We start from the raw sequence: 27,956 nt of genomic DNA, 5'->3' as shown, positions 1-27,956 counted from the left end.
TTCATTCTGCAAAAACGGGAAAATGATAGGAGTTCATTTCATCATTAGGTACAGTAACAGGACCCCGAGGGGATGGGGTGTGTGTTTGAGTGTGTGTGTTTCAGATTGTGCGTGCACTTTTCCTATTTCCTTTTAGTTCCAGCATGTGTGGTCATGCGTTTTTTTTTTTTCTTCTTTTTTTTTGTTATGACAAGTTCCAGTAATGGAAAAAGTAGAAAAAAACAATCAATCTTCCCCTTGATAATTAATCATAAAAGGTAATGAACACACCTGCTTGAGGAAGTGGAGGAAGCGCTTCAGGCTCCGGCAGTAAATACTTTAATGATGCGCCACGTCTCAAGGAGAACAAAGAACTTCACTGAGACAATAAAAGCTTGGAAAATATATTTAAAACTGAATATTGCGTTCAACTGAAAAGTCGTGGCTTTTGTATTATTCAGTGTAGTAAGCGAATTATTGGATTGTTGTGGTTAGATGCATTGCGGGTAGATGAAATGATGGGTGGATTGATGTCCTGCAGGTACCTGCTGAAGCCGGACTTCATGCGACGCTCAGACAGGATGTTTGACCCGTTTTCTGAAACCCCCGTGGACGGCGTCATCGCTGCAACCTGCAGTGTCCAGGTGAGCATCATAACAATGGTAACAAAATATTGCTGTTCAGTTGTTTTTAGAATGTCCATGATATCTTTTTAACTGAAGAAGGAGCAAATGTTATTATTAATCACAATAATATATATGTATGGCATTAGTATTTGCATTTCCATTGGACAGAAAATAATTACCTCACATCACAAAAACTTGAAGGCACATTTCGCAAAACTGCAATGGAAAGACTTTTCACACATTTATTGCTAACATGATTCTAAAATATGTCTGACTGGATGAGGAATTACTTCTTGTGAGGAGTCACGCAGGCTTTTTGCAATTGTGTTCTATCAACAATGTAAAAATTTCTCTTTAATTTTGCACAACTGCTTTAATTTCCTCCAAAATACCAACTTTTATCCATACTGGATACCAGTGGGGCGTTAATGGATCACCACACCTCATTATCAAAATCGCTCAACAGAATGAGCGATTTCACAACTAACTCCTGCTTCCCCACTTCCCCAAAAAAGGTGTTCTCAGGCCAGTTTTTATCAGATAAGAAGATCGGGACATACGTCGAAGTCGACATGTACGGCTTGCCCACAGACACCATCCGCAAGGAGTTCCGCACGCGCATGGTGATGAACAACGGCCTGAACCCCTACTACAATGAGGAGCCCTTTGTTTTCAGGAAGGTGAAACATCTTCTACATCTTCATCAGTTGTCAGCCTCTCACTCATTATTTGTCATGTAGACAGCGGCAGCGAGCTTGACTGTATGCCGTCAGCAGTTTGTGTGACAGTCACAAGGATGAGTGATGCTGTCAGGGAACCAACAGGGATGGAATAAGGTCACATACGAAAGAAAGAAAGCGCCAAGGAGCACAATGCAGTGGTGGAGGAACAACGGAGGAGTAGGACAGCGAGTCACATTGTCACATAGGACAGCGAGACGGACACAGGCAGATAGATTATAGCGTTTTAAACCCATTAAAGGAGATTGGGGCCAGAAGAGCTGAAGTTGAAATAAATGGGGAGAGATGTTAGCTCCGATCGGTGAGGCTGCATCGAACCTCTGAGACAAATTGACTCTGGTCCGGAGAGGTACAGGGACGGAGCTACGTGGCTGAAGGAAAGGCTGAGGGAGGGAGGGAGGGCGGGAGGGAGGAAGCCTCGGCTGAGAGGGTTATTATGCTGAGCCCAGCAGAATGGAGGAGTTGCTCAGCCATGACTGTGACTCCAGCGCAGGACATAAATCACAGCTGCCGCAGTGCTGCTGGAGCTTTCTCTCCAACCCCAACCTACACACATACACACACCTGATCCGGGCACACTGTTTTCTACTATAGACAGATGCAATACGTTGAGCCATTTATATCCGTTGGTATAACTTTCTCTCTGCCCGCCCTGTCCCTCAGGTCATCCTGCCTGACCTGGCTGTGCTGCGCATTGCCGTATACGACGACAACAACAAGCTGATTGGCCAGCGCATCCTGCCGCTGGATGGCCTGCAGGCAGGCTACCGCCACATCTCACTGCGCAACGAGGGCAACAAGCCTCTGTCACTGCCCACGGTCTTCTGCAACATCGTCCTCAAGACCTACGTTCCCGACGGGTTTGGTGGTAAGTTGCCATGCGCTGTTGTAACTGTGTGGCTATTGGGAGGTTGTTAAATATTTGTTAAAACTCAAGACAGAGGCAAAAATAAAAAAAACATAATTGGGCCATGTTGCACAAATCACCTGTATTTGCAACACTAAAGGCTTCATGTGGGCTTTAGTTGTTGCACAGAAGCCCATTAAAAGCTTAGTTGAAATTTACTGCAGTAATATTCAACTGTTTCCATGGAGACTGCTTGGTACCTGTGACTGATACCTGTTATTGCCTCACAGCATTGACATAGAGTACATCAGATTGGCGAATGGAGGAAAGGCTTATGTTTCTTTTATACAAATTGCTAAACAGAATGCTAGGAATGTGGTAGGAAATTGCAATGAAAATGTAGCCAGGACGTCTCTTCTGGACAAATAGTCCATCAGAGTTTAGGAATCAGCGTATGTGTCAACTGGGTCAGACAAAACAAAGATAGAACACTGAAGAAAAAAATGTAGCCGTCTGAAAGAGGCTGTAGAAGCAGTATTCCTCAACTAACCCATAGTAACCCTAGTAATGAACCTGCATCAAACATATTGCTATGAAAGAGAACAGGAAGGTTTAGTAGACAGATTTAGGAATTAGTAGACCATTTGGGAACGTTGGTGATATTTTGGACACCATATGTGCCATTTGAGATTTCCCACGAACCGAACTATAAAACAATTTTTTACTTACTTGTGACTATAGTTATTCAATCCAACTAATTACAGCTGTTTTGAGACGGTTTTGAAAACATCACATCATATGAATATTCCATATATATTTATATACATGTTCCCCATTCAAAAGAACTTTGAAACTATTTACAATGCCAATAATCAATGGAATAAATGAAATACATCTACATTATTGTGTATCGCGCAATTGCTTGAATCAGTTCTTTTTAGAAGCAAGACACAATGGCACTGGTACTTTCTGCAGAGTTTGGGTGTTTTCACCCTATGGATGCCAACACTATTGTCTGCCTCAAATTATTCAGCGCACAGGAGATGCTCTTCATCAGACAAAGATTCAAAAGATCAAACTGTTGTCCTGCACCAGAATGTCCAGCACCTCCCCATTCGTAAAAACTCGCCTTTTTGCCACGTAATCATAGTTCGTTCTCCTTTCAGAATCTACAGAAACAGCAACGTCTGTCATGTGATCTGTACAGTTGTGTGTATTTTTTCCATATATTGCGATTTGAATGTTTCATGGCTCATTTGAATCGGCAGAACCTTCCTTAGCCTAGTGGTTAAGGAAGCGGCCCCGTAATCAGAAGTTCGAAGGTGCCACTGAGGTGCCTCTGATCAAAGCATCGTCCCCACACACTGCTTCCCGGACGTCTGTCATGGCTGCCCGCTGCTCACTAAGGGTGATGGGTTAAATGCAGAGGAAACATTTCACTGTGTGCACCGTGTGCTGTGCTGCTGTGTATCACAATGACAATAACTTCACTTTTAATTTTTTTATATATTTTTTAAACCACAAGGTGGGCAACACCATGCTTGTATGCATGATATCTGTATTATGGTAAGGTTTTTGCCATTTTGCCCCTGCAGTGTTTTTTGGCCACCCTAGGGGTGGTGGCCTTCATTTTAAAGGTCCCCTATCATGAAAATTTCACTTTGTAATATTATTTAACATTAATACGAGTGCCCCTAGCCTACCTATGGTCCTAGAATGTGGCTAGAAATGGTGATATGTATAAAGAGGGCTTTGGTCATTCTGCTTCATTGTTCAGAGATCGGCAGCTCAGATGTAAATATGTAAATATGTAAATATGTAGTTCTGTCACACGAGACTCAGTGGGTTCTTTTTTTTTTTTTTTTTTTTTGGAAAAATGTCGACACGACTTCCTGTCAGCGCCAAACATTGTGGTTGGTGGATGGTGTTGATGATGTAATTTCCATGAAATAATTCCATCCCTGGTGGTTCCCTGACAGCGTCACTCATCCTTGTGACTGTCACACAAATGTGCTGATGACAGATAGAATACGATCTAAGTGCATCACTACTTTTTCAGAATAGATGCTGCATGCCATTTGCCTTAGAAGTAAGATATCGGACATCGGAACACCAGCCACGAGCCATTGTTAGCAAGACCAACTGAAAACAATGCAATATACAGCGATAGATCTTTGTAATGTGTGCACAACTCACTAGAAAAGAGACCCCACTTGTCCCTGAGCAAGACTCTTGAGTGTCTCCAGCAGGCTGTCCTTTAACTACTAATTGTAAGTTGCTCTGGATACGGGCATCTGCTAAATTCAATAAATGTCTTCCTATGAGATTGGGGGTTGTGGAGTTCACTACTTTCTGAATGGGAGATTATACAATAGGGGACATTCCAGATTAAATTTCCTGACAAAGGGCACATTTGACAGTACTTACTGTCATGCATTATTAGACAGGCTGGGCCTCTAGAAGTTGGCTGGCATTTGGTAAATCTAGATAGATAGCGACCCTAGATAGATGGCACTCTGCAAATCGCTACAAATCAAATAATTAAATAAAACATTTAAATAAAAAAAGTCTATTGTGTAAGACACTCACCTATGAGCCAGAAGACCCAGGTTTAAACCCCACTTACTACCATTGTGTCCCTGAGCAAGACACTTAACCCTGAGTGTCCCCAGGGGGATCGTCCCTATAACAACTGATAGTAAGTCGCTCTGGATAAGGGCATCTGATAAATGCCTTAAAATGTAAATTCAGCACTATAAACTGTAAATTCAACAGCCTTCTCCACATTCAGTTCAATCATATTCCCCCTTTTGGTTACATAGTATATTGAGAACACAGAAATTGCTTGGTTTCTATGTAGCTGCACTTTGCCAGCAGTTTTTTGGCATGGATCTATGTTTTGGAAGCCTTTACTTGAATTGGAACTTTTTTCGATGTTGTTTGCTGTTGTGATCTGCACAGATTTATGCCTGTTTTCCATTTTGCAAATGGAGCAGGTGTGCTGCTGGCAAGGCGACAGTACTGAACATCAGGCCATTCATGTACTGAAAATGGATTATTCAGGCCCCAGTGTTTCCATTGTGCACATATGAAATGAGCGTGCATCTAAAGCAGGTCGCTATCTATCTAGATTTGAATAACCTTTTTTTCCAGAATTATAAATGTTAATGTGTTTTGCACATTAGCATGCTGCTTAGTTAGCAGTTAATGTCTGTACTGTGCTGGGACATGATTCTACGTTACTTGGTGTGAAGGAGGCTGATCAGCGTATTCTGAATAAGAAGCATGCAGTCTTCAGTGTTGATGAGATCTTCTCAGATCTGGCCCTATGACCTGTCTGGTCTTTGCTCCCGGTTCCCATTAAATTGTATCCATGGTGATTCTTGGGAAGTGGATTGAGGCCAATGCATTTCCTTAAAATTAGGAATTAGGATAGGCTTAAAACATAAATTCACATCAGGCCCTGTCTTCAAGATGGTAAGTCCTACAATTCACATCTGTTGGTAGGATGTCAGCGATCCCTATTTACAATCAAGGCTTATCTCTAAATCAACTAATTAATAAAATCATTCTAAAATTATACAATCATCATCACCATTAATCATGTGCTAAGCAAATAAATCCTGTATTTGCTTCACAATTGTATCTTTATTTATTTATGCCATTATTTAAATTCTACTCACTTGCACAGGACCCAAAAAACACTATATTTATGTTGTGCTTATTTCACTTGAGCCCAAGAGTTATTTTATTTGCATCGACAATAGGGTGGAATTCGTATCCAAATACACAAAATGTTTCTGATCCTCTTTTTGAACCTTGTAATGTGTAATCTGTTTTATTTGTGCAGAATATAATTTTAAATATTCAATTAGGTACAGTGATGTTAGCAGCTCTAAATAAACACTGGGTTAAATAAAAGCCCACTTGGCTCTACAACTAACTGGGGCAATTCCGCCAAAGAAAAACAAGTTGCATCACAGTCAGAGGTGAAAATACATCATCCATTCATTCAATTACTGACCAGAGACCTGATTCATATCTGCAGATTCATATCAGTAGTGACCTCTTTATTAAAACAATTCCAGAACTTCACAGTTTAACTGTGGTAACTGTGATATCTGCAGTAGATCTGTAAAAAAAAAATTATATATTATGGCATGACACCATCTGTTTACATTGAATATGAAATATCATATAAAAGCTATATACAGTTGTACTGATACCCACAATTTTGTGCTGAATGTCCAGCTCAGGGTTATTTACAAAAAGTTGTTCATTCATTTTTACAAAGGGTATTTGAAATCATGTATTACAGTAATGTCATGTACAGTCATGGCCAAAAGTTAAGAATGACACAAATACAGTTTGCTGCCATTTTTATTATGGAAATGTGCATATAATCCAGAATGTTATGAATAGCAATCATATATTTATATATCAGATATATCTCTCTTTGCCATGAAAATATGAAAATGAAAGGACAGAAGGACCTGCTGAGATCATTTCAGTGATCCTCTAATTAACACAAGTGAAAGTGTTGAGGAGCACAAGGCTGGAGATCATTCTCTCATGCTGATTGATAATATATAGCAGCCTGGATGCTAAAAGGAGGGTGATGCTTAAAATCTTTGTTCTTCCTCTGTTAACCATGGTTATGTGCAAGGAAACACGTGCAGTCATCATTGCGTTGCATAAAGAGGGTGTCACAGGCCAGGATATTGCTGCTACTAAAATAGCACCTAAATCAACCATTTATCAGATCATCAAAACTTCAATGAGAGAGGATCAGGTGTCATGAAGAAGGCTTCAGGATGACCAAGAAATCCACCAAGCTGATTCAGCTGCGGGATCGGGGTGCAGAGCTGGCTCAGGAGTGGCAGCAGGCAGGCGTGAGTCCATCTGCACGTACAGTGAGGCGAAGACTTTTGGAGGATGGCCGGGTGTCAAGAAGGGCAGCAAAGAAGCCACTTCTCTCCAAAAAAACATCAAGGACCGACAGATATTCTGCTAAAAGTACAGGGATTGGACTGCTGAGGACTGGGGTAAACAGTAAAGCATCTTGAGACCATTCATGTGTGGTGCTGCTTCTCACAATTTTGCCTAAGAACTCGTCCATGAATGGTACTAAAACCATTTGGATTTGGCCGAGAACTTGATTGACAGCATTTCAGGGCGAATGGCAGAACGGTCTTGAAAAAAAAGGCCAACGCTGCAAATATGGAATCTTCGCATAAACTTGATGTAATTGTCAATAAAAGCCTGAAACTTATAAAATGTAATTATACTTCAATACACCACAGAAACCACTGACAAAAGATCTAAAAACAGTATTTGTGTCATTCTCATTCTCCTTTGACCATGACTGTAGGCAAGATTTTGGTGGTTCTGGCATTTTTTAATTCATAGACTGAATGTCTTCATTGAACTTCAATTAAGTTCATTTAATTTCCCACTAATAAAGCATCACTTTATCTCGTATCTTATTTCAACAAGGGGAAAGTTCAGATATTGGTACAATATAACATGTATAAAAAATTTTGTATATTACAGCAATTGTGGATGCACTTTCCGACCCAAAAAAGTTCCTGTCCATAGCTGAGAAGAGAGCAGACCAAATGAGAGCTTTGGGGATTGAAACGGTGAGCACATTTCAGTGTTTGCGCATGTGTGTGTTTGTGTGTGTTTGGCATGTTATATAGTTTCCTTAAAAATCACGCTTTCCTTTTGAAGAGTGACATTGCAGATGTGCCAAACGAAGGCTCCAAAAACGACAAGAAAGGGAAGCAGAGCCAGGTGAAGGCCAATGTTACCCCACAGACCAGCTCAGAGATGGGCCAGTCCTCCACTGCCGCACTGAACAATGCAACAGAGACCAAGAAAGGTTGGTGCTGTTTATGCCTACCATTAATGGCAATGGTAGTATTAAAAACAAGGGGGGGCCAGGAGCAGTCATAACCTGATAACTTCTGTTCATTTTGTGCAGTTTTACAGCTGCAAATTGCTTTTCAAAGACAGGTTTCAGATGTATATGAGTCCCATCCCAGTATTGTGGTATATCATAAAACAAAAATGAATTGCCACTGTGTGCAATGGTCAAAATTTTGCAATAAGGAATAAGTTAGTATTAGGGGGTCAGAAATATGAATTTTATACATTATCACACAAAAGAGATATTTTGATATTGATATTTTGGACTTGATTTTCTTGTACATTTGACAAAATCCTAATGCTATATCTGTTTTTTATGCAAATGTAATCTACTGATATAAAATCTACTTTTTTTCAGACTTCTATCCGCACTCAAAGTACTGTAACCCCATTGTATTGTCGTAACTGTTCACATTTACTTTTGACATTTTTTCTCTACAGCAAGTGTTCTTCCAGTCCTGCCCAACACATTATACTGTACATGCAACATCACACCTTCATTCTGCATCACTCTCCTTTACACACTCCCCATACAGCAAAACCACACTCTACATTATCTCTTGTTAATGCCTAGTTAAGCAGCAAACATGCTTATTTATATTTTTTAAACAATATCCATGCTCTATAGTTTTTTTTGCATTCTCATTTATGATGGTTCCTAACTTCCTTACCCATAATTCTACACTCAGAGACCTAAGACATCATCTCACTCACCACAAAGGGAAAAGGGGTTGTTCAGAATGTGTTCATAATTCCCTGATTTGTGAACGATAGGTTGCATCTTGTTAAAGGTTTTGTAATATAATTTAATGTCTTGTTTCCCACAGATCCATCTGCAGTGGTTCCTCAGGTTAATATTGATGATTTGAAACAAATGAAGGTACACTAACACTAACCGACTTGAGTGTCAGTTTTAACTGACAGGTTTGATTAGATGTTGTTTATGAACATGAGATTTGAATTCTGAAAATGTCTCTCCTTTACTCCTTCAGACGTACCTTAAACTGATTAAGAAACAACAGAAGGAGCTGAATGTGTTAAAGAAAAAGCACACAAAGGTGGGTCTTTCTCTACAGCGCTCTCTGCTTTGATCCCCATCTCAGAACCCTGCCCTGTGCTCCCCGTATTCAGAGACACAGGCCGCCCATCTTTGATCTGCCGACCCGCATTAGTAATGCTAACGTGCCCCGTCCAGCGCCTTCTACACAGATGGCCTCTATGTTTATGAACAGCGCTGGACGTTTTTCACAAAGGGTTCTTCATAAACAGCATGGCGCTGCTGTCCCTCTGCCGGTATAATGGCCTTTTTGTGTGGTCTGTTTGAAGACGCTTGTCCCCAGCGTGGTGATGTATTTGTTATGTGTTATTCAGGATCACAGTGCCATGCAAAAATCCCACTGTATTCAGATGGACAAAATGATGGCCCAGCACGACAAAGAGAAATTCACTCTGGAAAAGCTGTTGGAAAAAGCAATCAAGAAACGAGGGTAAATGCGAACCCCCCCCACCACTGCCGCCAGTAATGTTCTCATTACACCACACATCTTGAAAACGCAATACATACACGCAATCTTTTTGTTTTTGGCAGGGAGAACAACTGCCTCGAGTTAAAGAAGGAGACAGAGCTGAAAGTACAGAACCTGGCTACAGACCACAAGGCAAAGGTATGGAACCGGGCACCGGCAATGTAGATGGCAGGTCCGAGGTTGTGAGTTCCGGTCCAGGTCCTGGCTTTGTGTGTTTGAGTTTGCATGCTCTCCCCCGGGTGGACATGAGGTTTCCTCAGGATTCTCTGGTTTCCTCACTCGACTGGTGAATATAAACTGGCCATAGGCACGAGTGTTTAGGCAAATGGTGTGTGTGATCCACCCTGAGTGAGTTCATTACTATCCCCTCTACTGATTGGTGCTTAGGACTCCAAAGAGGATGGGTCCCCATGAGGTAAGGAGTGTTACCTGAACATTACCAAATTTCAGCCTTACTGAAACACAAAACACAAATGTCTTGAAGGTCCCCTGACATGATATTTGTTTTATATATAGGTCTTAGTGTCCCCTAATACTGTAAGTCTCTTTCGGAAATTCAGCCTCATGCAGAATTAAAGCCTCTTTGAGATTTCCCCAGGATGCGCCATTTTGGTGTGTTTAGCTTTAAATGCTAAGGAGGAGGAGAGAGGTGGGACGGGGAGGAGAGCGCTCTGTAGAAGTGAAGACATGCGAAGCAGAATGATCAAAGCACTCTTTACACCTATCGCCATTTCCAGCCACTTCAGGACAGTCTAGGGGAACTTATATTAATGATAAATAATCTCACAGAGTGAAATTTTCACAACAGGGGACCTTTAATAGACTTGTTAGTGACATGGCCTCCAACCTTCAAGGTTGTGAGTTGTGAGCTTGGACCTTGCGTGTGTGGTGTTTACCTCTGATGGTGTGGGTTTTCTTTGGGGTCTCTGGTTTCCTCCCACTGTTCAAAGGCATGTACACTAGGTGAATTGGTGACTCTAAATTGAATGACGCGTGAGCAGAACCAATCAGTTATGGACAGTTAGTGATCGAGTGAGTGAGGATACTGGTGGGTCTTCATCGTTCAGCACTTCCTCCCCTCTGTTCTCAGGTGAAGGAGATCACAGCGCTGCACACCAAGGAGTTTTCAGAGATGCTGAACTCCCACAGCACAGAGGAGCAGGAGCTGAAGGACGTGCATGTGACGCAGCAGTGTGAGCATCTGAAGAAGCTGCTGGCCAGCGTGCAGGAGCAGCAGACGCTGCAACTCAAGCTCATCCACGAGCGGTAAGAGCTGCACACACACGCTCACACACTCATACACACACATTCAACAACGAACAAGAGGTGGATAGTTCAGGTTCAGAATGTAATCCCTCACCAGGATTTGATTCTAGACAGTTTTTGGCTCAGATTTTCATGGTCATGTACTAGTGGGTAAAACAGTGAAAGTGAGGTGATTGTCATATACAGCCCAGCACACGGTGACACAATGAAATGTGTCCTCTGCTTTTAACCATCACCCTTGGTGAGCAGCGGGCAGTCATGACAGGCGCCCTGGGAGCAGTGTGTGGGGACAGTGGCACCTTGGCAACCTTCTGATTACGGGGCCGCTTCCTTAACCGCTAGGCCACCACTGCCCCCAAGTGCAAGACACTTATCCCTCTTAACTCTCAAGGGGGACTGTCCCTTTAACTACTGATTTAAGGGACAAGGGCTAAGAATCTCCAATCTCAAGTCAAAGGAGTGTTGAGATGCTTTTGCTTGTTGTTCTTTTGAAAAGAAACCAAAGTCAGTTTTGTAGATGTGGTCCAAAAAGTGGACCAACAGAAAAGGGACTCAGTTATTTTCTGTGTTCACGGGACTCATTGTGTCCAGCTGGGGCCTCTGTCCTTTTTCTGCTCTCAGGCGGGTACCATGTGATCTGTCTAGGGCAAGGTAGAGGGCGAAACAGCAATGCTGGCCCAATGTGGTCTCATGTTAAAAAAATATTTTTATTTTAATTCAGGTTCATTTTCAGGGCTGAAAGGGACTGTGTCACTGTTTCCGTAATAGGGGACTAAACCATTTGTCTGAATGTGTGTACTGATTTCAGTCCTTCCATAACTCTGAATGAGGAAAGGAAAGAGGTCATCCAGAGCTTTTAATATTATTACCCCAATGTCATTTACACCCCTCAATTTGTACCTTTATCATGAGCAGGATCCTTTAATTATTTATACACTTTAATTGCTTTCTTACTCACTCCAATGCAGTCGTGCACATGCAGAAAAGTGTACAGTCATTTGCAAATTGGCAATGGAAAACCTACAGGTATAAAGATTTCAAAAATCGAGATCATACTTTGTTTGCACATTTTTATGTGTGTGTTGTTGCATCATCTTGTTCCCAGAGAGAATGGTGAACCTCACAGCAGGTGAGGTTCTTGATATTTATCAGCCTCTCAGCCAGGCGAGGCAATTGAATCGTGAGCTTGGCGGAGACGGGGCAATGAGGCTCTGCCATCTTTTTTAAACCCTTTGTTGTTACTGCATTAATTATGACCCTAATTTAAAACGAGTATTCAGCAGCCTCTTCTTATTTCTCATTGTATTAGCTTTTGACTGTGAAAACCTTAAGAAAAAGAACTGCGTCTGGCGTTATTAAAAAATAAATGCTTGCTTGCAATTGCTTGAAATTTGAGACTGGGGTCTGGATAATAGATCATTTACTTGCACCCAGCGTGGCACAGTAAATAGGGGAATTACCATGCAGGAAACCTTCAATAATTCCACCAATGCCTGTATTATGCTGGTAAAATATATATTACGCTGAGGCATTAACGTATGATTCAGTCTTCAGGCTTCTGACACATGTGTCACTCTGACACATTCACGTTGTCATTCTCAGAATTCATGACTCATAATGCCAGCATAATTAGACACAATATGGTAATCTTGGTTTTTTATGGGATGTTTAAGTTCTGCGAATTCTGTGATCAGCCCTGCAACTTGTTGTGCATCTGTTGCAGACAGAGCAAGGAGATGCGAGCCAATCAAGCCAAAACCTCCATGGAAAACAGCAAGGCCATCAGTCAGGACAAGAGCATCAAAAACAAGGCAGAGCGCGAGAGGTGAGCCATGGATATTTGACTGGAGGTCAGACTGTCTGTGACTAATACTTTTAAACTTCTAATCGACAATTTGTCTTTTGAATACAAAAACAATTTGGAAGTCTAACTTCCCCTCTTCTTTTTAACAGGAGAGTTCGGGAGTTAAACAGTAGCAACACCAAAAAGTTCCTGGAGGAAAGAAAAAGGGTTTGTGCTTTCAGTTAATGGTTTTGGTCTTCTGTCGTGTACTCTGCATAACAGAATCTTTTATTTTATTCGACTCCAGACCTTGACTTGAAAAACCACATAAACGAGATAATCGTACACAAATGTACCCGTTGCAGATTATTCCTCTATCTCAATCGGAAATGAATCAGCATCAACAACGCTGGAGAAAATGTGTTGTAATTAAAGTATACGATTTGGATGTTCATGGATATTGGTGTAATTATAGCTCGACTCCTGAGTGCTGTTGAATAGCAAATTACATTGAAGTTGTTGCTAAGAAAATGGAGAGACAACATTAAGTTTCTTCTGGTTGTGTAGAACATTTATATTCATCAATAAACTACGTTTTTAATTTCCACTATAAATTACAATAATGGTTATCAACTCACTAAGCAGGTTTTTTGCTACTATTTAATAATATAATAATATTTCTTTAATGTAGGAAGGGTTCAGCAGTCAAAACAGAATGAAACAGGAAGGTTAGACCCTTTCCTGGTTATGGTGAGATTTGGTTGATCTGATCATCTAGTCAGCAGTATTGGGGTTCTAGTAACGTTCATGGGATTTTTGAAGTGTTTCTAATTTTCCTTGCATTGTTCAGACAGTATATCGTTATTAATGTGGGTCTGCCTGTTCGGCCACAGCTGGGCATGAAACAGTCCAGAGAGATGGAACAGCTGGAGAAGAACCAGCGCGAACAGAGGGATAAACTGGATAAATTCACAGAGCAGGTACGAGAGAAACGTTTACAGTTAAGTTTAAGTTAAAATTAAACATAAATCATTCATTACCATAATTGGTTTTCATGTCATCTTGTTCGCGTATTTTTGTCATTCTGTACATCATCATTGCTCTTGTTAACATTTTCAGTTGCTTATGTTACTGTGCACATGAACCACCATCCATTTTAATATGATTTCTTTTTTATTTAATCTTTGTATTGAAACAGCTTTTGAAATCACATCATGCAAACTCACAAAGTGAAGGTAGGCTCACCCATTCCTCTCACCATCCATTCCTCTCATCTTCCTTCTCTTTGATGGAATAGAAAGTGTCCTTTTCAACATGCTACTTGGTCAAAAATGTCGATTTGGTTCATAATATGTACAGTTTTGGTTAAATTCAAAATTTTCCCAGTAGGTATAATTTGCAGGGTAGTCACATTTTTCATGCAGACTTCCATCATGCAGACAAGTTGAAGCAAATACACTTATGTGTATGTTATATTTTTGGGGTAGTATGTATTTTTTGGACTGCAGTAAGCGATACCACTGTAAAACAAGCATAAAATGCTTAAAACCATGTTCATGTTGAAAATGGCCAGACCTCTTTGTGTAAGTGCATTCATTTACCAAAATAATGTGCGTGGTTAAGGTCACATTAGGTCCCCTGTGTTTGTTTCGCTGCACTGTTTGCTGTTCAAAAATTCTTCTCAAAAGCATTACAAATGGTTACGAAACTGTAAAATTAAGTGATTTCACAACATCAGCTATAAATGTGGAGACACCTATTCTATTGAGTCTATGGAAATCTATAATGCAATCTGATCCACGAAACATCTTTTTTTTTTAACTGAAGAAAGAAAAGAAAAAAACTGAAAAAACACATACAAGAATTCCACCCCTTTACATTTACAGCATTTATCAGATGCCCTTATCCAGAGTGACTTACAGTTAGTAGTTACAGGGACAGTCCCCCCCTGGAGACACTTATCCTACGTAAGTGTCTTGCTCATTGACACAATGGTAGTAAGTGGGATGTGAACCAGGATCTTCTGGTTCACAGGTGAGTGTGTTACCCACTAGGCTACTACCACCCATACACCCTATTTACCACTGAAGAGAGTTTCTTTGAAATAAAGTCTTCACCTGTTTTTTACCAACTCTCAACCAAACCTCAAGAAAATGTAAGGAAACAATCAGCAAGTGTTGGTTCAGGTCCTCACAGGAACATGGTCTACAAGTTCGCAAGATTAGGCCTTTTCTTTCACAACAGGCTATGCAGCTCCTCGTCCAGGCAATGGTCATCTCCAAACTCGACTATTGTAACTCTCTCCTGGCTGGAGCCTCTGCAGTCACCGTAAAACCACTCCAGATGGTCCAAAATGTGGCAGCCCGTCTCATCTTCAATCAGCCAAAATACACCCATGTCACGCCATTGAGTTCAAATCCTTGATGCTCGCCTACAGGGCTGAAAATGGAAATGCACCCTCTTATATCAATGCGCTACTAGCCAGCTACACTCCTGCATGCCCTCTCAGATCTGCAAAAGACTGAAAATTCCCTCTTCACGGGGTCTCTGATTCCAATCAACTCTGTTCTGCTTTGTTGTCCCTGGCTGGTGGGACAACTTGCCCTGCTCCATTCGACTAGCCAAGACTACCACCACCTTTAAGAAGCAGTTGAAAACCCACTTATTCAAAAAGTATTTCAGACAAATCTAAGACATGCACATGCACACACACACTGCACAAAATAAATAAATAAATAAAAATTTTATTAATCTAGCACAATTTCTGAGCATGTTCTTTTTCTAACAAGTTATCAGGGTTCTTAGTTTTGTTAACTCAAAATCTATAGAAATCAAACGAGAATTGCTGGTGTCTTCCTCCTTTAAGTCGCTTTGGATAAAAGCGTCTGCAAAATAAAGTAAAGTAAAGTAAATGTAGAACAAAGCTACCTACATTCAACATTTAATGTTAAAAAAGTCAGTGAGGTTCATGTTAGTCCATGTCTTTAACACAACGGAGGGAAAATAAGGGGGTGACTCTTACTCCTCATCTGGGTTCTTGGGTTCGTATGGGGCTGATATGGACCACCTGTCTGGTACCTGTGTACCACTCTTATGAGCTTGTTCCCTGGGAAGGGGCGGAGTCACTGTCAGTTAACACTGAATAGTGTCACTTTAGACTGATTTTACACTGAAAGTGTTAAATTTAACACTGACATTAGTGTGGATTATATAAACACTGTGCTGTGTTAATTTAACTCTGTGTTGTTTACTGTGAAAAGTGAAAGTGAAGTGATTGTCACATGTGATACACAGCAGCACAGCACACGGTGCACACAGTGAAATTTGTCCTCTGCATTTAACCCATCACCCTTGGTGAGCAGTGGGCAGCCATGACAGGCTCCCGGGGAGCAGTGTGTGGGGACGGTGCTTTGCTCAGTGGCACCTCAGTGGCACCTTGCCGGATTGGGATTCAAACCGGCAACCTTCTGATTACAGGGCTGCTTCCTTAACCGCTAGGCCACTACTGGCCCTAGGCCACCACGCACACACAACATAAATCCAGTGTCTCCAATTCCTGCTGGTGCAATATCAAAAAATGCGAGGAAATGTATCCCGTGGGATAGATAAGCAGGAAGGTTGCTTATATACGTCCCCCATTATGAGAAGAAAATGATTTAGTGGTGACTACGTCTGTTCGCTTCTCTGAATGGCACCTCTCAATCCATGGGCCTGTGTGAGTGAAAACAATGTGTGTTCCACTGACATGTGTAGCAAGAGAATGTGGCTAGAAGGACCCAGAGCTCATGCTCTAAAGGGTTTTACCTGAACTCACCGCACCAGCGTTCACCTCATCTTCCCTTCCCCCAGTGAAAATGTCAGCGCTCCTTTGACAAATGAGTCACGGGTCACTCTGCCCCTGGATGTTTCCATAGCAGATTCCTGTGAAGATCAGGAACTGTAGAACATGGAAGGTATATGGAACCGCGGGTGGAACATGGGTTTTTGAGTGTCTTTTGGGATTGTAGAGTGTGGAGTGTAGCTAAGTAGACCGTAACTGGCTGGATACATTTAGGGCAACAGAATCAGTCAGATTAGATTTGTTCACATGCATTATTATGACAATGAGATTTAAAAATAATCACTAAATATAATCACTAAATGTACACACAAGTACACACATCCAACAGTTATGTCAAGCCTTGCTGTGTAGATGGTTATGTATGTTTATTATGTATATTATGTACTGTAAGTGTGCAGCTTTGTGCAGCTTTTCTTTTTCACTAATTTCTCAATTATCTACAGTTCAAAACACAATGACATTTCAGAAAACAACAAAATCAGACAGAAAAAATAACGATATTTAAAAAAACACAACAAAGACACAACAATATTTCAGATTATGGAAAGGGTAGAAGCATATTTCTTGTTTGTGACTGGACAGTACCCATGTCATTCATGACAATTAATCCTGTTGCCATTTCATGTTCGTCCGTAGACTTTCCTTGCGCGAATGTAATTAACAGACTTGTAAAATAGAACATGCCCTTTATATTCATCAATCAATACATTAATTATCACATTTGAGTCAAAATTCCAATTGTTATCGAGACCTTCCTTCAGGTTCTGTTTCTGCCTGGCATCCAAATGGGTGCATGGATGTGTGTGTGTGTGTGTGTGTGTGTGTGTGTGTGTGTGTGTGTGTGTGTGAAAAGTTGGGGAAAAAAAAGACTGCGTGTCAAAAATCCCTCTAAACAGCAGCTATCCCGTTGAGAAGCAAAATAGATAACTAGCAGGAGTCATTTGTGGTGAAATGCGCTACATGTAGTAATTAAACTCATCCGGTTATGACCGGAGTCGATTATGAAAAGGAGCATTAGTGTCCTAATTACTCTTGTCGAGCACTACAGCTCAGAGTGTGGGACGGCAGGCGTGACGGTTGTTTTTTTTTCATTGTGAAGATGGCTCCGTTACTCAGGGTGTGGGTTTGCAGACATGTTTGTGTATGTGTGTGTAAAAATTGTGTTACGTCGTCTTCCAGGCCAAGGACATTCAGCAGATGGCGAAGTTGGAGGCGGAGATGGACCGCAGACCAGCCACAGTAGTGTGAGCACACCGTCCAGCAACTGACCCACGACCTCCCCTCCAGCCCCAGGACCCTAAGCCCGCCCCCTCCATTCTGCTGAGGTCAACGGCCACTCCAACAATCAACGTCTAACTCAGAGACCTGCTGCACACTCACCGCAGACTCCCCCCTGTCCCATCCCTCACTATAACGCTTCTCCCGTCTCTGGCACCACACCAAAAGTCACACGGTGCTGCACTGAGGACACGTGACACCTGGTGGCCCAGACGCTCCTCCACACACTGGCACCAACGGGTCAGCTCCAGGCCTGCAGTTGTTGGGAAGCGGGCGTCGGTCGGTGGAACGTCTCTCCTCCGCCCATCTGGACCTGGGTGGGTTACAGACGTGGCGACGAGAAACACACACATCCTTTGTAAAGTTTTTTAACTTTTATCTCGGTGGTAGTAGACGGCAGCACCAGAGTTGCAGGGGAGAAAATTAAATATATATATATATAAATTGAATTGAAATATATAATTGGAATATATAATTAGTTTGTTTTATGTCAGCACAATATCTGAATAAAATGCTACGAGTCTAGTTCTATGTCCTGAGCACTTTATATATGGTAGGCTGTCAAAAAGGATTTTGAACATGTAGCAGTGCACTAGGTTTTATCAGTCGGATAAGAATGTAAAAACACCCATATATACTGTATGGTCCATGGTTTAGGTAAAAACCTGTGGTACAGAAGAATGATGTAGTCTTTACACTGCGGTTTAATTTTTCTTTCAACTTTGTACTTTACACCTTTTTTTAACACCTTTGGTTTCAAGCACATCCATTATTGCCGTGAAAACCTGCCGACCGGACATATTGGAGGGTTTTCAGTTTCGCCCCGTGTGTCGTTTAATTACGTTACCAACCCTCGTACCTCAATAACTTGTTTCCATCATTGTTAAATTGCCAATAAAACATTGAGACCAAGCTGGACGTTTCCCCATGTCCCTATGATGCTGCACTGCAGTTAAAATCTTAACAAGATTCTTATTTTAAGGACAACCTCACAGTTACTAGATTTGCCAACGAGACAAAGTTGCTTGATCATAGTACATCTGTTCTTGATTTGTTCTTACTTTTGCCTGAAAAGAGGTTCTAGAATCAAGCAAAATCATCTGGCAAAATGATGAACAAATTCAATTCACATTATTTTTCTAACACATTCAAGTCTTCGATCTCTCTTTTTTTTTTTTTTTTTTTTTGTGACGTCTTGTTAAGATTTAATTCTTGCAGTCTGGTCAGTTATAATCGTCACGTTTTATGATCCCTTGATGACCAGTTAACTGGTCTTTGATAAAAGGGACAAGCGACCGTGAGCAGGGATCCTGGCTCAGAATGTAAGAAACTGCTTCATGGAAACGTCTCTCAACCTGCCTTACTCTTCACACGTCCGCATGCAGTACGGCCCCAGATCTAGAGCTGCGATATTCCAGCGGCCTTCGTGGCCTCTATGTAACTCTACTGGCTCTCCCCGTATTTGGACCATATGGAACCTGGAATCCGCTGTTCTAAATGAAATGTACTGAAAGGCTCCTGTGCATGAGAATGGCGTGGCGAGCTGGACGAGATGTGGGCACGGAGCACTGATGGCGCCGTTTCTTGTTCTGAAAGTGGGGGGCACCACACATACAACGCTCTCCTCAGCCCTCTTTTACTTCTCAACATATCTCTTCCCACGAGACACTGAAGTAAAGCCATTTCGCTCCATGTACAGCGGTGGGCAGCTCACCTTGTGACCTTCACGTGGTCTTCGCCGACTGGCCAAATGCCACAGATGTCTGCTGCCGCTCACCTTTAGCCTGAACGTGCCCGGTGAAAAGGAGAGTAGATCCAGAAACCTTGTATATACTGGAATGTATGTAGTTCATCTGACCAAACGTTGTAATGGAATTACCTAATAACAAGGGCTCCGGGGGTAGTGAGGACAAGTCCGTCGCTGGGGAAGCCCATTATCTACCACTAGTACTTATTAACTCATTTGTCCCCATTTCCACATCCTACTGGTGTTACATTCAACATATCTAGTACAGAACATGAAGCAAAGTGCTTTTAAACTTTATTCATCGCTTTCCAACGTGCCACTTGTAGAAGGTTTAAATTATTTTACAAATAACAAATGCCAAAATAAGGGGTTATTTATATAAAGATATATATATAAATATAGTGTGTAGTTTATGACTATATTTGGTTATTAGAGGCTTTTTTGCACTAGGTGAATGTTTTCTGTTGTGCGACCTTCATGTAGCCTTTTGCTGGATAGTTTGCAGAGAAAACGGCGTTATTTTTGCAGAACAACGTTGCGTTACATCTATTTGTATCTCTTGTCCACAAGTTGTTTCAACTGTAGTTGTCAGCGGACCATCCTGTGTGTTTTTTTTGTTTTTTTTTGTATTTATATTGTATTTGTCAGACTTTTAGCAAAGAAGATACAACAAAATGTTGTTATCCTGCTACTTTAATACTGTTTTATAGTATGTGTACCAATAAACTGTCCAGGTGTTACGTGGACTTTCGTACGGTCTCCTGATTCATTTGATCGCATTGCTGCAAGCTGCTGATACTCTAATCCCTTATGACACGTTAACAAGATTTACATGAAATACTAATAACACCTGGAACCAATTTATAGTATTTATATATGTATATATATATGTGTGTGAGTGTGTGTGTGTGTGTGTGTGTGTGTGTGTGTGTGTGTGTGTGTGTGTATATATATATATATATATATATATATATATATATATATGGGTTTTTGTAAGCATATTTAATATAATGATGATTATATTAAGATAATGATGTCACTTACGTGCATGGATGTGTGTGTGCAGGTTATTGCCGTCTTCTCACCTGGTACTTGAACCCACGGTAAATATGCGAGGGGTTAAATTAACACGGCACTGTGCCAGTTTCACACTGTCCAACTAATACGGGTCGGGACTGTACAAACATAAAAGTGCGGGGCAGTGGTGGGTCCAAGGTGCCACCGAGCAAGGCACCGTCCCCACACACTGCTCCCTGGGCGCCAAGGGTGATGGTTAAAAGCAGAGGACACATTTTGTTGTGTCCCCGTGTGCTGTGCTGCAGTGTTTCACAACACGATCACTTCACTTTCAAATAAGTTCGTTCCTTTAACGTGTCCAATTAATATCATAATCACTACTTCAGTATATAAAATTTACTTAAAGCAGGATCAGGAACAAGTATGGTAATCTTTTTATATTCTTTATTTATAAATTGCTGGATCAATACATATTGTTTTCATGTTTTTACCATTGTTATTCGTAGTTAGTAGTAGCTGTTGTGTCGTGATAATATAATAACATGAATAATAATAAGGGTCCCATTGTGCTCCGTTATGATAATGCGCCTTTTAACGGGCCGGTTCGGCAGCATCAGAACGTTGCCCTGGTAACGGGAGGAGGGGGTCCGGACTATAAAACGTGTGCCGAGGGGAGATGTTCACATCGCACGTCAACTTTGGCTTTGAGAACATGCTGAAACGTCCGGACGCCGCGCAGATCCTCCTGGACGCCATGTCGAAGGACAAGGCCCACCTGGCCCGGTTCGTCCTGGACGCGCTGGACGGCAAGATCGTGGACGCGCGCGCGGAGGGCGCGCGCACGCCGCTCATCTCCGCCGTGTTCCTGCCCGACGCGCGCTCGAGGTCGAAGTTCATGGACCTGCTGCTGCGGCGCGGCGCCGGCGTGGACCGCCGGGACGCGCAGGGGCGCACGGCGCTGAGCCACGCGTGCGAGCGGGGCCACCTGGACGCGGTGGAGGTCCTGGTGCGGAACAACGCCGACCCGGAGCGGGCGGACGCGTGGGGCAACACCTCCCTCATGTACGCGGCCGCGGCGGGACACGTCCCGGTCGTGGAGTTCCTGGTGCGCGCCTTCAAGCGCCTGGGGCTCCAGATCGACCGTCAGAACAAGGTCGGAAACTCCGCCGCGAAGGTGGCCCAGCACCTCGGCCACGGGGGCTGCCTGTCCGCGCTGACCGGCGGGTCCAGGACGGTCCACGGGGTCCGAGCGGTGGCGCACACGGACAGCGACGGCCCACGAGGCCTCGTCTCCTCCGGCGTGCTCACCCCCCAGGCCCGGCCCGCGAAGCCAGGAGGCGGAGGGACGGACCCCCGGGTGTCGCCAGGAGGGCCGCTCGGCATCCTGCTGACCCCCATAGCTGGGGACGGGGGTCCCGACGACCGCGTCCACCAGAAGAGGCGCAGCCTGCCCAGCAGCAGCGTCCTCGGCCCGACCTCCCCGGAGCTCCCGTCCGCCCTGGCGCTGCTGAGGCGCTTCACCTTCCCCGAGTTCAGGAGGAGCTCCGCGGCGGTGCCGAGGTCCGAGACGCCCCCGCCGGACGCCGGCCACCCCCCTCTGGGCGGCAAGCCGAGCGTGGGCAGCGTCAGCGCGGTCGAGTGCGAGTTTGACTCGCGGTTTAAAGCGGCCGCCGGGAACGCCCCCTTCTGAGCGCGCATGCGCGCCAGCCGGTCGGCCGGCCAATGGGAAGCAGCCGCAGCGCCGAGGACTGAAGTTTTAAAAAAACCAAAACGCCTGTAATATAAACGCCATTGTCGTGGATGTGTCATTTTACGCGCAATTTTCAGCCTTTTTTTCCTACTCTCCATTATTTTGTTGGTATTTCTTGCCGTTTATTGATTGATGTGCTCTTCTCTCTTATAATGTTAATAATCAGCAATATTCACAATTAGTTCAGGAACAACTAGTATAACTGATGCGCTCAGCCTTTTAAAAGATGACAATGCTACACTTTTTTATTCCAGGGATTTTTTAAAATACTGAGTAGAAAACTAAAATGTGAAATTATCCGGTTAGAACACAGACAGACAAAAATGAGGAAATTCATAATAAATTATAATGAATTATAAACTGCACCTTGCTGACCCTTCTCTGCACAAATGAAGGTTTACGTGCAAATTCGAGCGTGGAAGAGAAAATTAAAGCTCATTCGCCGAGACCTTCTCCACGAGAAGCTCGAGTCCTTCAGATCCCCCACGATCACCGAAGGCGCCTGGCGCGCATGCGCAGAGCACCTCCGCGAGTATATTTTTATTGGGGTGCCGGTTCCGACGCGGGAGCGCGCACGGCGGCATCCGCAGCGCGCTCCACGGAACGGCCCGGGGAGGGGGGGCGTGGGGGTGGGACGGTGGGTGGGTGGTGGTGGTGGGGGGGGGGGGGGGGGGGGGGGGGGAGCCGCTGCTCGGCTGCAGTCGGCACTGCGGGACTGGAGCTCTGGCCGAATCCGGGGCTTTTGAAAGAGTTTCCGCGTGGACGTCGTGACGCGGATGCGACCTCACGCGCACCGGGATCTGCTGCATCCGCAGTGACCCCCGACCTCCACACACACACGCACACACACACACACACACACACACACGCACACGCGCCGCTTCCCTCCAGCAGGAGTTTTCTGCACTTCCACGCCATGCAGGTCCGAACCGTCCTCTGCCTTCTGAGTGAGTATCTGCACCCACGCAGCACCCACCACGTCAGCCACGGTTCTCCTGGTTGGTGTTCAACTTTCACATAAAAAAACCGAACTTGAAGGCAAATTTGTAAATTAAAAGACGGAAAGTGTTCTCGGTTCTTCTCTGCCGCACGCAGGCGCGCTGGCGCGGGTCTCCGTGTCCGAGCAGGAGGGGGAGAACCTGTCGGGTCTGTCCCCGAACCCGGAGAAGGACATCTTCGTGGTCCGGGAGAACGGGACGACCTGCCTGATGGCGGAATTCGCGGTCAGATTCCTGATTCCGTACGACGTGCTCGCGCTCAACAGGATAGACGTGAGACCCGTTATGAATAATTCTCTTATAATAATCCTGCCCTCATTAAACACGCGACAATAACGCAATAAACTTTTGAGGTTTTCTCAAAGGAGGAATGTAAGTCAGGATTGTCTGATACTGTCATGGTGTAAAACTGGTGTAAATGGTGTAAAATACCCTGCTCTGCTCAAACTAACTGGTCAAACTGACCAGGAGGTCAGGCAGGTTATTCCAGTACGGAAATTATGCCAGTGATTTATTATTTTTTGTTGCCAGATGAAGGCTAATTAAAGTTTAATAATGAAATTTAGACACGAAGGTGAAAATGTGATAAAACTCACCCGCATGTGTAATGAAAGATTATCGTCTCTCTCTCATTCTCCCTCTCTCTCTTTCTCTCTCTCTCTCTTGCTCTCTCCCTCCCTCTCCCTCTTTTTCCCTCTCTTTCTCCCCCTCTCTCTTTGTCTCTCTCTCTCTCTCTCTCCATCCCTCCCTCTCTCCCTCTCTCTCTCACCCCCCCTCTCTCCCTCCCTCTCTCTCACCCTATCTCTTCCTCTCTCTTTCTCTCTCTCTCACCCTATCTCTCTCCCTCTCTCGCCCTCCCTCTCTCTCTGTGATTAGTTGATTACGGAACAGGCGACCCTCTCCCTGCCCCGTGGGGCCGAGGTCACCGGACGGTGTGCGAGCGCCGAGGCCGAGCTGCAGGCCACGTGGCAGAACGGCGCGTACACCCTCCGCATCTTCTTCGTCAAGGTGGGCGACGGTATAAAATGATGGTTTTACGTTGACGTGTTCCGGGGTTCACGTTCGCGTGTCTGTGTCGGGTCCAGGAGACGCGCAGCGTGGAGAAGAAGGACGGGCGGCAGCAGGAGGCCGAGCTGTGGAAGATCAGCAAAGTTCAGCTGGTGTACGACACGTCGGAGACGACGCACTTCATCAACGCCTACAACCGTGAGGATGATGATGATGCTGAACGTATCGTGTATGGTCTGCCGTAGCAGTGGGATGATGGACGTTACGCCGGCGTTATAATGCTGTTATAATTACTGTAGATGAACATGAAATCGGTCCCTTCAGGACTGCCGGGCCCGTACTGCGGTAAAAGTGACGCGGTTGCTGCGGATATTTTGTCGTTGTTGTTGTTGGCCTGTCGGTGCGAGGCGCCGCGTACGGTGTTTATTGGACGTGTAGCATCTCCCCCTTGGCGTGTGTTGCAGCCGGGAAGCACACGGCCAGCTCCCACCGCCTCTCTGCCTTCGCCACGCCCGCCGGCCGCTCGTACGTCTGCGCGGCCACCCAGACCCTCACGCTCATCTCCAGCGACCACCAGAAGGGCGTCACCGTCTCCGTCTCCGAGACCCGGCTCCAGCCCTTCGACATCACCAGCGACTTCGTGTTCAGCGAAGGTAGATACGGCCTAATACCCCGTAGGGCAGGTAACTGGACCTGTGTCTGGCTGTGTGTCTCTGACTGACAGTGGGGCAGTGGCGGTTAATCAGAAGGTTGCCGGTTCGAATCCCGCCAAGGTGCCACTGAGCAAAGCACCGTCCCCACACACTGCTCCCCGGGCGCCTGTCATGGCTGCCCACCGCTCACCGAGGGTGATGGGATAAATGCAGAGGACACATTTCACTGTGTGCACTGTGTGCTGTGCTGCTGTGTATCACATGTGACAATCACTTCACTTTACATGTGCCGCCATACAATGCCATTTGCCGCATCCTCGCATGTATGCGAATTTCAGTTGCAACACCTACATCCTCCTTCATGCCGAGGGCCCGGTCAGAATCCGGCCGCGCCGCGGCGCCGTATCCAATCACGGCGCTTCATGTGTTCAGGCCGAGGGAGGCGTCATTATCTTGCCGTGATTACGGTGATCGATATGTGTGGGCTCTCCAAACAAAGGAGGGGGCCGCGGCTTTTTGCCGGACGTAGTTGTTGACCGCTTGGCCATAAAGCCGGAAAAAAAAAACGGCGTCAGAACACACAACCACGAAACACCATTTTAGCGGAGGAACAGAAACACACACGCACGACACACACACCGTCCCCATAAAACACGCCGATGGCCCGTGTCTCCAGGCTTCGCCTTATTTTGGTGCAGTGGTGATTTCTGGCACGTCCCCCCAGTGACCCGCTGTCTTCTGTATGAAAGTGGACGGGAAGTGTGAAGGCGCGGGGCTGCAGTGCGAGGAGGTCGTTACGGATTTACGGCCGAAGCCGCTCAAGCGGAGGCCTGTTGCTCGGCAGCGTGGTTTACTCTCCACGTCTTCTACTCTGACGCCAGGAGTCCCCGACACCGACAGCAGCAAATTATAAAAAATACACAAAATATGCTGGTTTTCCTACATCCTCCCATCCTCACATGGGATGGTGGTGGCCTTGTGGGTTGGACACTCGCCTATGAACCAGAAGACCACAAAGTCACAGGTTCAAATCCCACTTACTACCATTGTGTCCCTGAGCAAGACACTAAACCCAGAGTGTCTCCAGGGGGGGACTGTCCCTGTAACTACTGATTGTAAGTCGCTCTGGATAAGGGCGTCTGGTAAATACCGTACACACTCAGGGTTAAGTGTCTTGCTCAGGGACACAATGGTAGTAAGTGCGATTTGAACCCGGGTCTTCTGGTTCATAGGCCACTACGACACCTACATACCAGGAAAGTTAATGGAGGGCCATATGACATATTACTAGCACTGTAACCTCATGGAATGGTCGTCTGGGAGTCTTAAAGGGATTTCATGTCTGATGGGACATATATATATATATATATATATAAAATAATCCTCTTAACACTGTGGGAGAGCGGCACCTTTTCAACAGAGGAATGTTCTGGAACAGGATGTTGGGGCGGGGGGAGTGTGGAGGGAGCATGTGTGGGATCGGTCCACTGAACTCAGCTGGCAGATTAAGATGGCAGTGACAGATGACACAGAAAAGCCATACAAAAAAAAGACGAATGAATATGCATTACATCGTCATCACGCCATTGATAAATCGCTGGTAAAAAATCTCAATTTGATACTTAAAAAAAAAAATCTGAAGTTTTTATAGGCGCCTTTGTGCCGTCCGCCAGGATCCTGGATGTGTTCTGCTCATTTTGCTTCCATGCACCTGCAGCCTGAAAGTCTTCTGAAGTCGGTGGTGCATTATTAAACAATGTTTAAATATGGCCATACGATGCTTCTTAAGGACACAGATGCACGTTTGAATGCGCTTATGATGTATGCAATTCCTTCGTTGGTATGGCAACACTGGGATGTCACGGCCCTCGGCTCGCCGCTGGCGGATAACCGGACGATAAAAAGTGAAAGTGGTTGTTTTTGTCACTGTGGTGACCCTTGGTGACAGGCGCCCGGGGAGCCGTTGTGTGGGGACGGTGCTTTCGGGATTTGAACCCTTCAGTTCCTCACCCGCTAGAGGGAAAGTGGACTTTAATTTGCTTTTACAAAAAAAGAACAAGAAGAGCTGATCTGAAATATGGCAGCTGATTAAAAAAAACGACAATGTTTAAGTGGTGAAGTTAAGTTTCCGTTTCGTTGTCGCATCTGCAGCGTACAAATGCATCACCGACCAGAGGGAGCAGCTGGAGGAGACCCTCCCACTCATCCTGGGCCTAATTCTGGGGCTGATTATCGTCACCACCCTCACCATCTACCACTTCCACCTCAAGCTGACTGCGCAGCAACCTCAGCTCCCCAGGGACCGGTCCCTCTACAAAAACATGTGACGCCTTGGGGCTCGGCCGCGGGTTCAGTTAACAAGGCTACTGGTCCACACAAAAGTCCTCAGTATTTATGGATTCTTGTATGGTCTGAGAAGGTCTTAAAAATATCTATTTTTGTTTGTTTCGTTTGAAGACCACCCTCCACGCAATGTACTGTAAAATGCACAGCATTCTGTAAATTTATTTGTCTGAATTATTTGACATTCCATCATCTGTTGGTAACTGGCAAATGTGTGTGCGTGTGTGTGTGTGTGTGTGTGTGTGTGTGTGTGTGTGTGAAGGAAAGACTGAAAACTGGAAAAATATGAGGGTTACGGGTGGGTGTGAGAGTATAATATTTTCTGAATTACTATGCATAATGATGGAGAGACCTATAATGCAAAATATTATGTGTATAATTCTGTTCAGTTGAATTAAACATTTATTAGGTGTCATTTTTGGATCTATTCATTTGTATCTGTGGTAATTTTACTTGATAATGATAAGGTGTTCGTATGAAACAGAGCTATCAGTAACAATTCAATGATAGTAAATATTGTAATTGCCTATTTTTTTTATTAAAAACCAAATTCAAACAGTTCATCTAATGTTATGTACAGTCATCATAAAATATAAATATATATGTATAATATATATATTTTT

The 27,956-nt window shown here is 44.3% G+C and overlaps 3 protein-coding genes across 4 annotated transcripts in view; all 3 read left to right on the top strand.

Moving 5' to 3' along the window:
• The window catches only part of plcb4b (phospholipase C, beta 4b), a 70,361-nt gene extending 50,051 nt beyond the window's left edge, over nt 1–20,310 (top strand). The window contains exons 26-40 of one of the 2 annotated variants that reach the window (XM_029002559.1): nt 521–623; nt 1,121–1,285; nt 2,009–2,213; nt 7,746–7,834; nt 7,926–8,076; nt 8,951–9,003; nt 9,116–9,181; nt 9,495–9,610; nt 9,712–9,787; nt 10,740–10,915; nt 12,639–12,740; nt 12,869–12,926; nt 13,592–13,678; nt 13,897–13,933; nt 17,719–20,310. In XM_029002559.1, coding sequence (XP_028858392.1) covers nt 521–623; nt 1,121–1,285; nt 2,009–2,213; nt 7,746–7,834; nt 7,926–8,076; nt 8,951–9,003; nt 9,116–9,181; nt 9,495–9,610; nt 9,712–9,787; nt 10,740–10,915; nt 12,639–12,740; nt 12,869–12,926; nt 13,592–13,678; nt 13,897–13,933; nt 17,719–17,807 — 1,573 coding nt within the window. In that variant the 3' untranslated portion in view covers nt 17,808–20,310. The remainder of the gene's footprint in view (nt 1–520; nt 624–1,120; nt 1,286–2,008; nt 2,214–7,745; nt 7,835–7,925; nt 8,077–8,950; nt 9,004–9,115; nt 9,182–9,494; nt 9,611–9,711; nt 9,788–10,739; nt 10,916–12,638; nt 12,741–12,868; nt 12,927–13,591; nt 13,679–13,896; nt 13,934–17,718) is intronic. The other variant, XM_029002560.1, reaches the window with a different exon arrangement.
• A 973-nt stretch (nt 20,311–21,283) lies between these two features.
• LOC114763587 (ankyrin repeat domain-containing protein 63-like) lies at nt 21,284–22,877 on the top strand. The gene has a single exon (XM_028953352.1). The coding sequence runs from the start codon at nt 21,294–21,296 to the stop codon at nt 22,269–22,271; it is 978 nt and encodes a 325-aa protein (XP_028809185.1). The 5' UTR covers nt 21,284–21,293; the 3' UTR covers nt 22,272–22,877.
• Nucleotides 22,878–23,019: 142 nt separating this feature from the next.
• lamp5 (lysosomal associated membrane protein family member 5) lies at nt 23,020–27,760 on the top strand. The gene is made up of 6 exons (XM_028953287.1): nt 23,020–23,278; nt 23,427–23,602; nt 24,206–24,337; nt 24,415–24,535; nt 24,802–24,990; nt 27,142–27,760. Exons 1-6 carry the CDS (start codon nt 23,248–23,250, stop codon nt 27,315–27,317), a joined length of 825 nt encoding a protein of 274 aa, XP_028809120.1. The 5' UTR covers nt 23,020–23,247; the 3' UTR covers nt 27,318–27,760.
• Nucleotides 27,761–27,956: the final 196 nt, after the last annotated feature.

Source organism: Denticeps clupeoides, chromosome 14 (genome assembly GCF_900700375.1).
Source record: "Denticeps clupeoides chromosome 14, fDenClu1.1, whole genome shotgun sequence".
Classification (NCBI taxonomy): Eukaryota; Metazoa; Chordata; class Actinopteri; order Clupeiformes; family Denticipitidae; genus Denticeps; species Denticeps clupeoides.
This window is presented reverse-complemented; position numbering and strand designations above follow the sequence as displayed.

Excerpts from the sequence above, each read along its gene's own strand:
- LOC114763587 (XM_028953352.1), top strand. The coding sequence starts at position 21,294 with ATGCTGAAACGTCCGGACGCCGCGCAGATCCTCCTGGACGCCATGTCG.
- lamp5 (XM_028953287.1), top strand. The coding sequence starts at position 23,248 with ATGCAGGTCCGAACCGTCCTCTGCCTTCTGA. Across the intron at positions 23,279-23,426 it reads AACCGTCCTCTGCCTTCTGA|GCGCGCTGGCGCGGGTCTCC; the intron begins GTGAGTATCTGC and ends TGCCGCACGCAG. Across the intron at positions 24,991-27,141 it reads CGACTTCGTGTTCAGCGAAG|CGTACAAATGCATCACCGAC; the intron begins GTAGATACGGCC and ends TCGCATCTGCAG.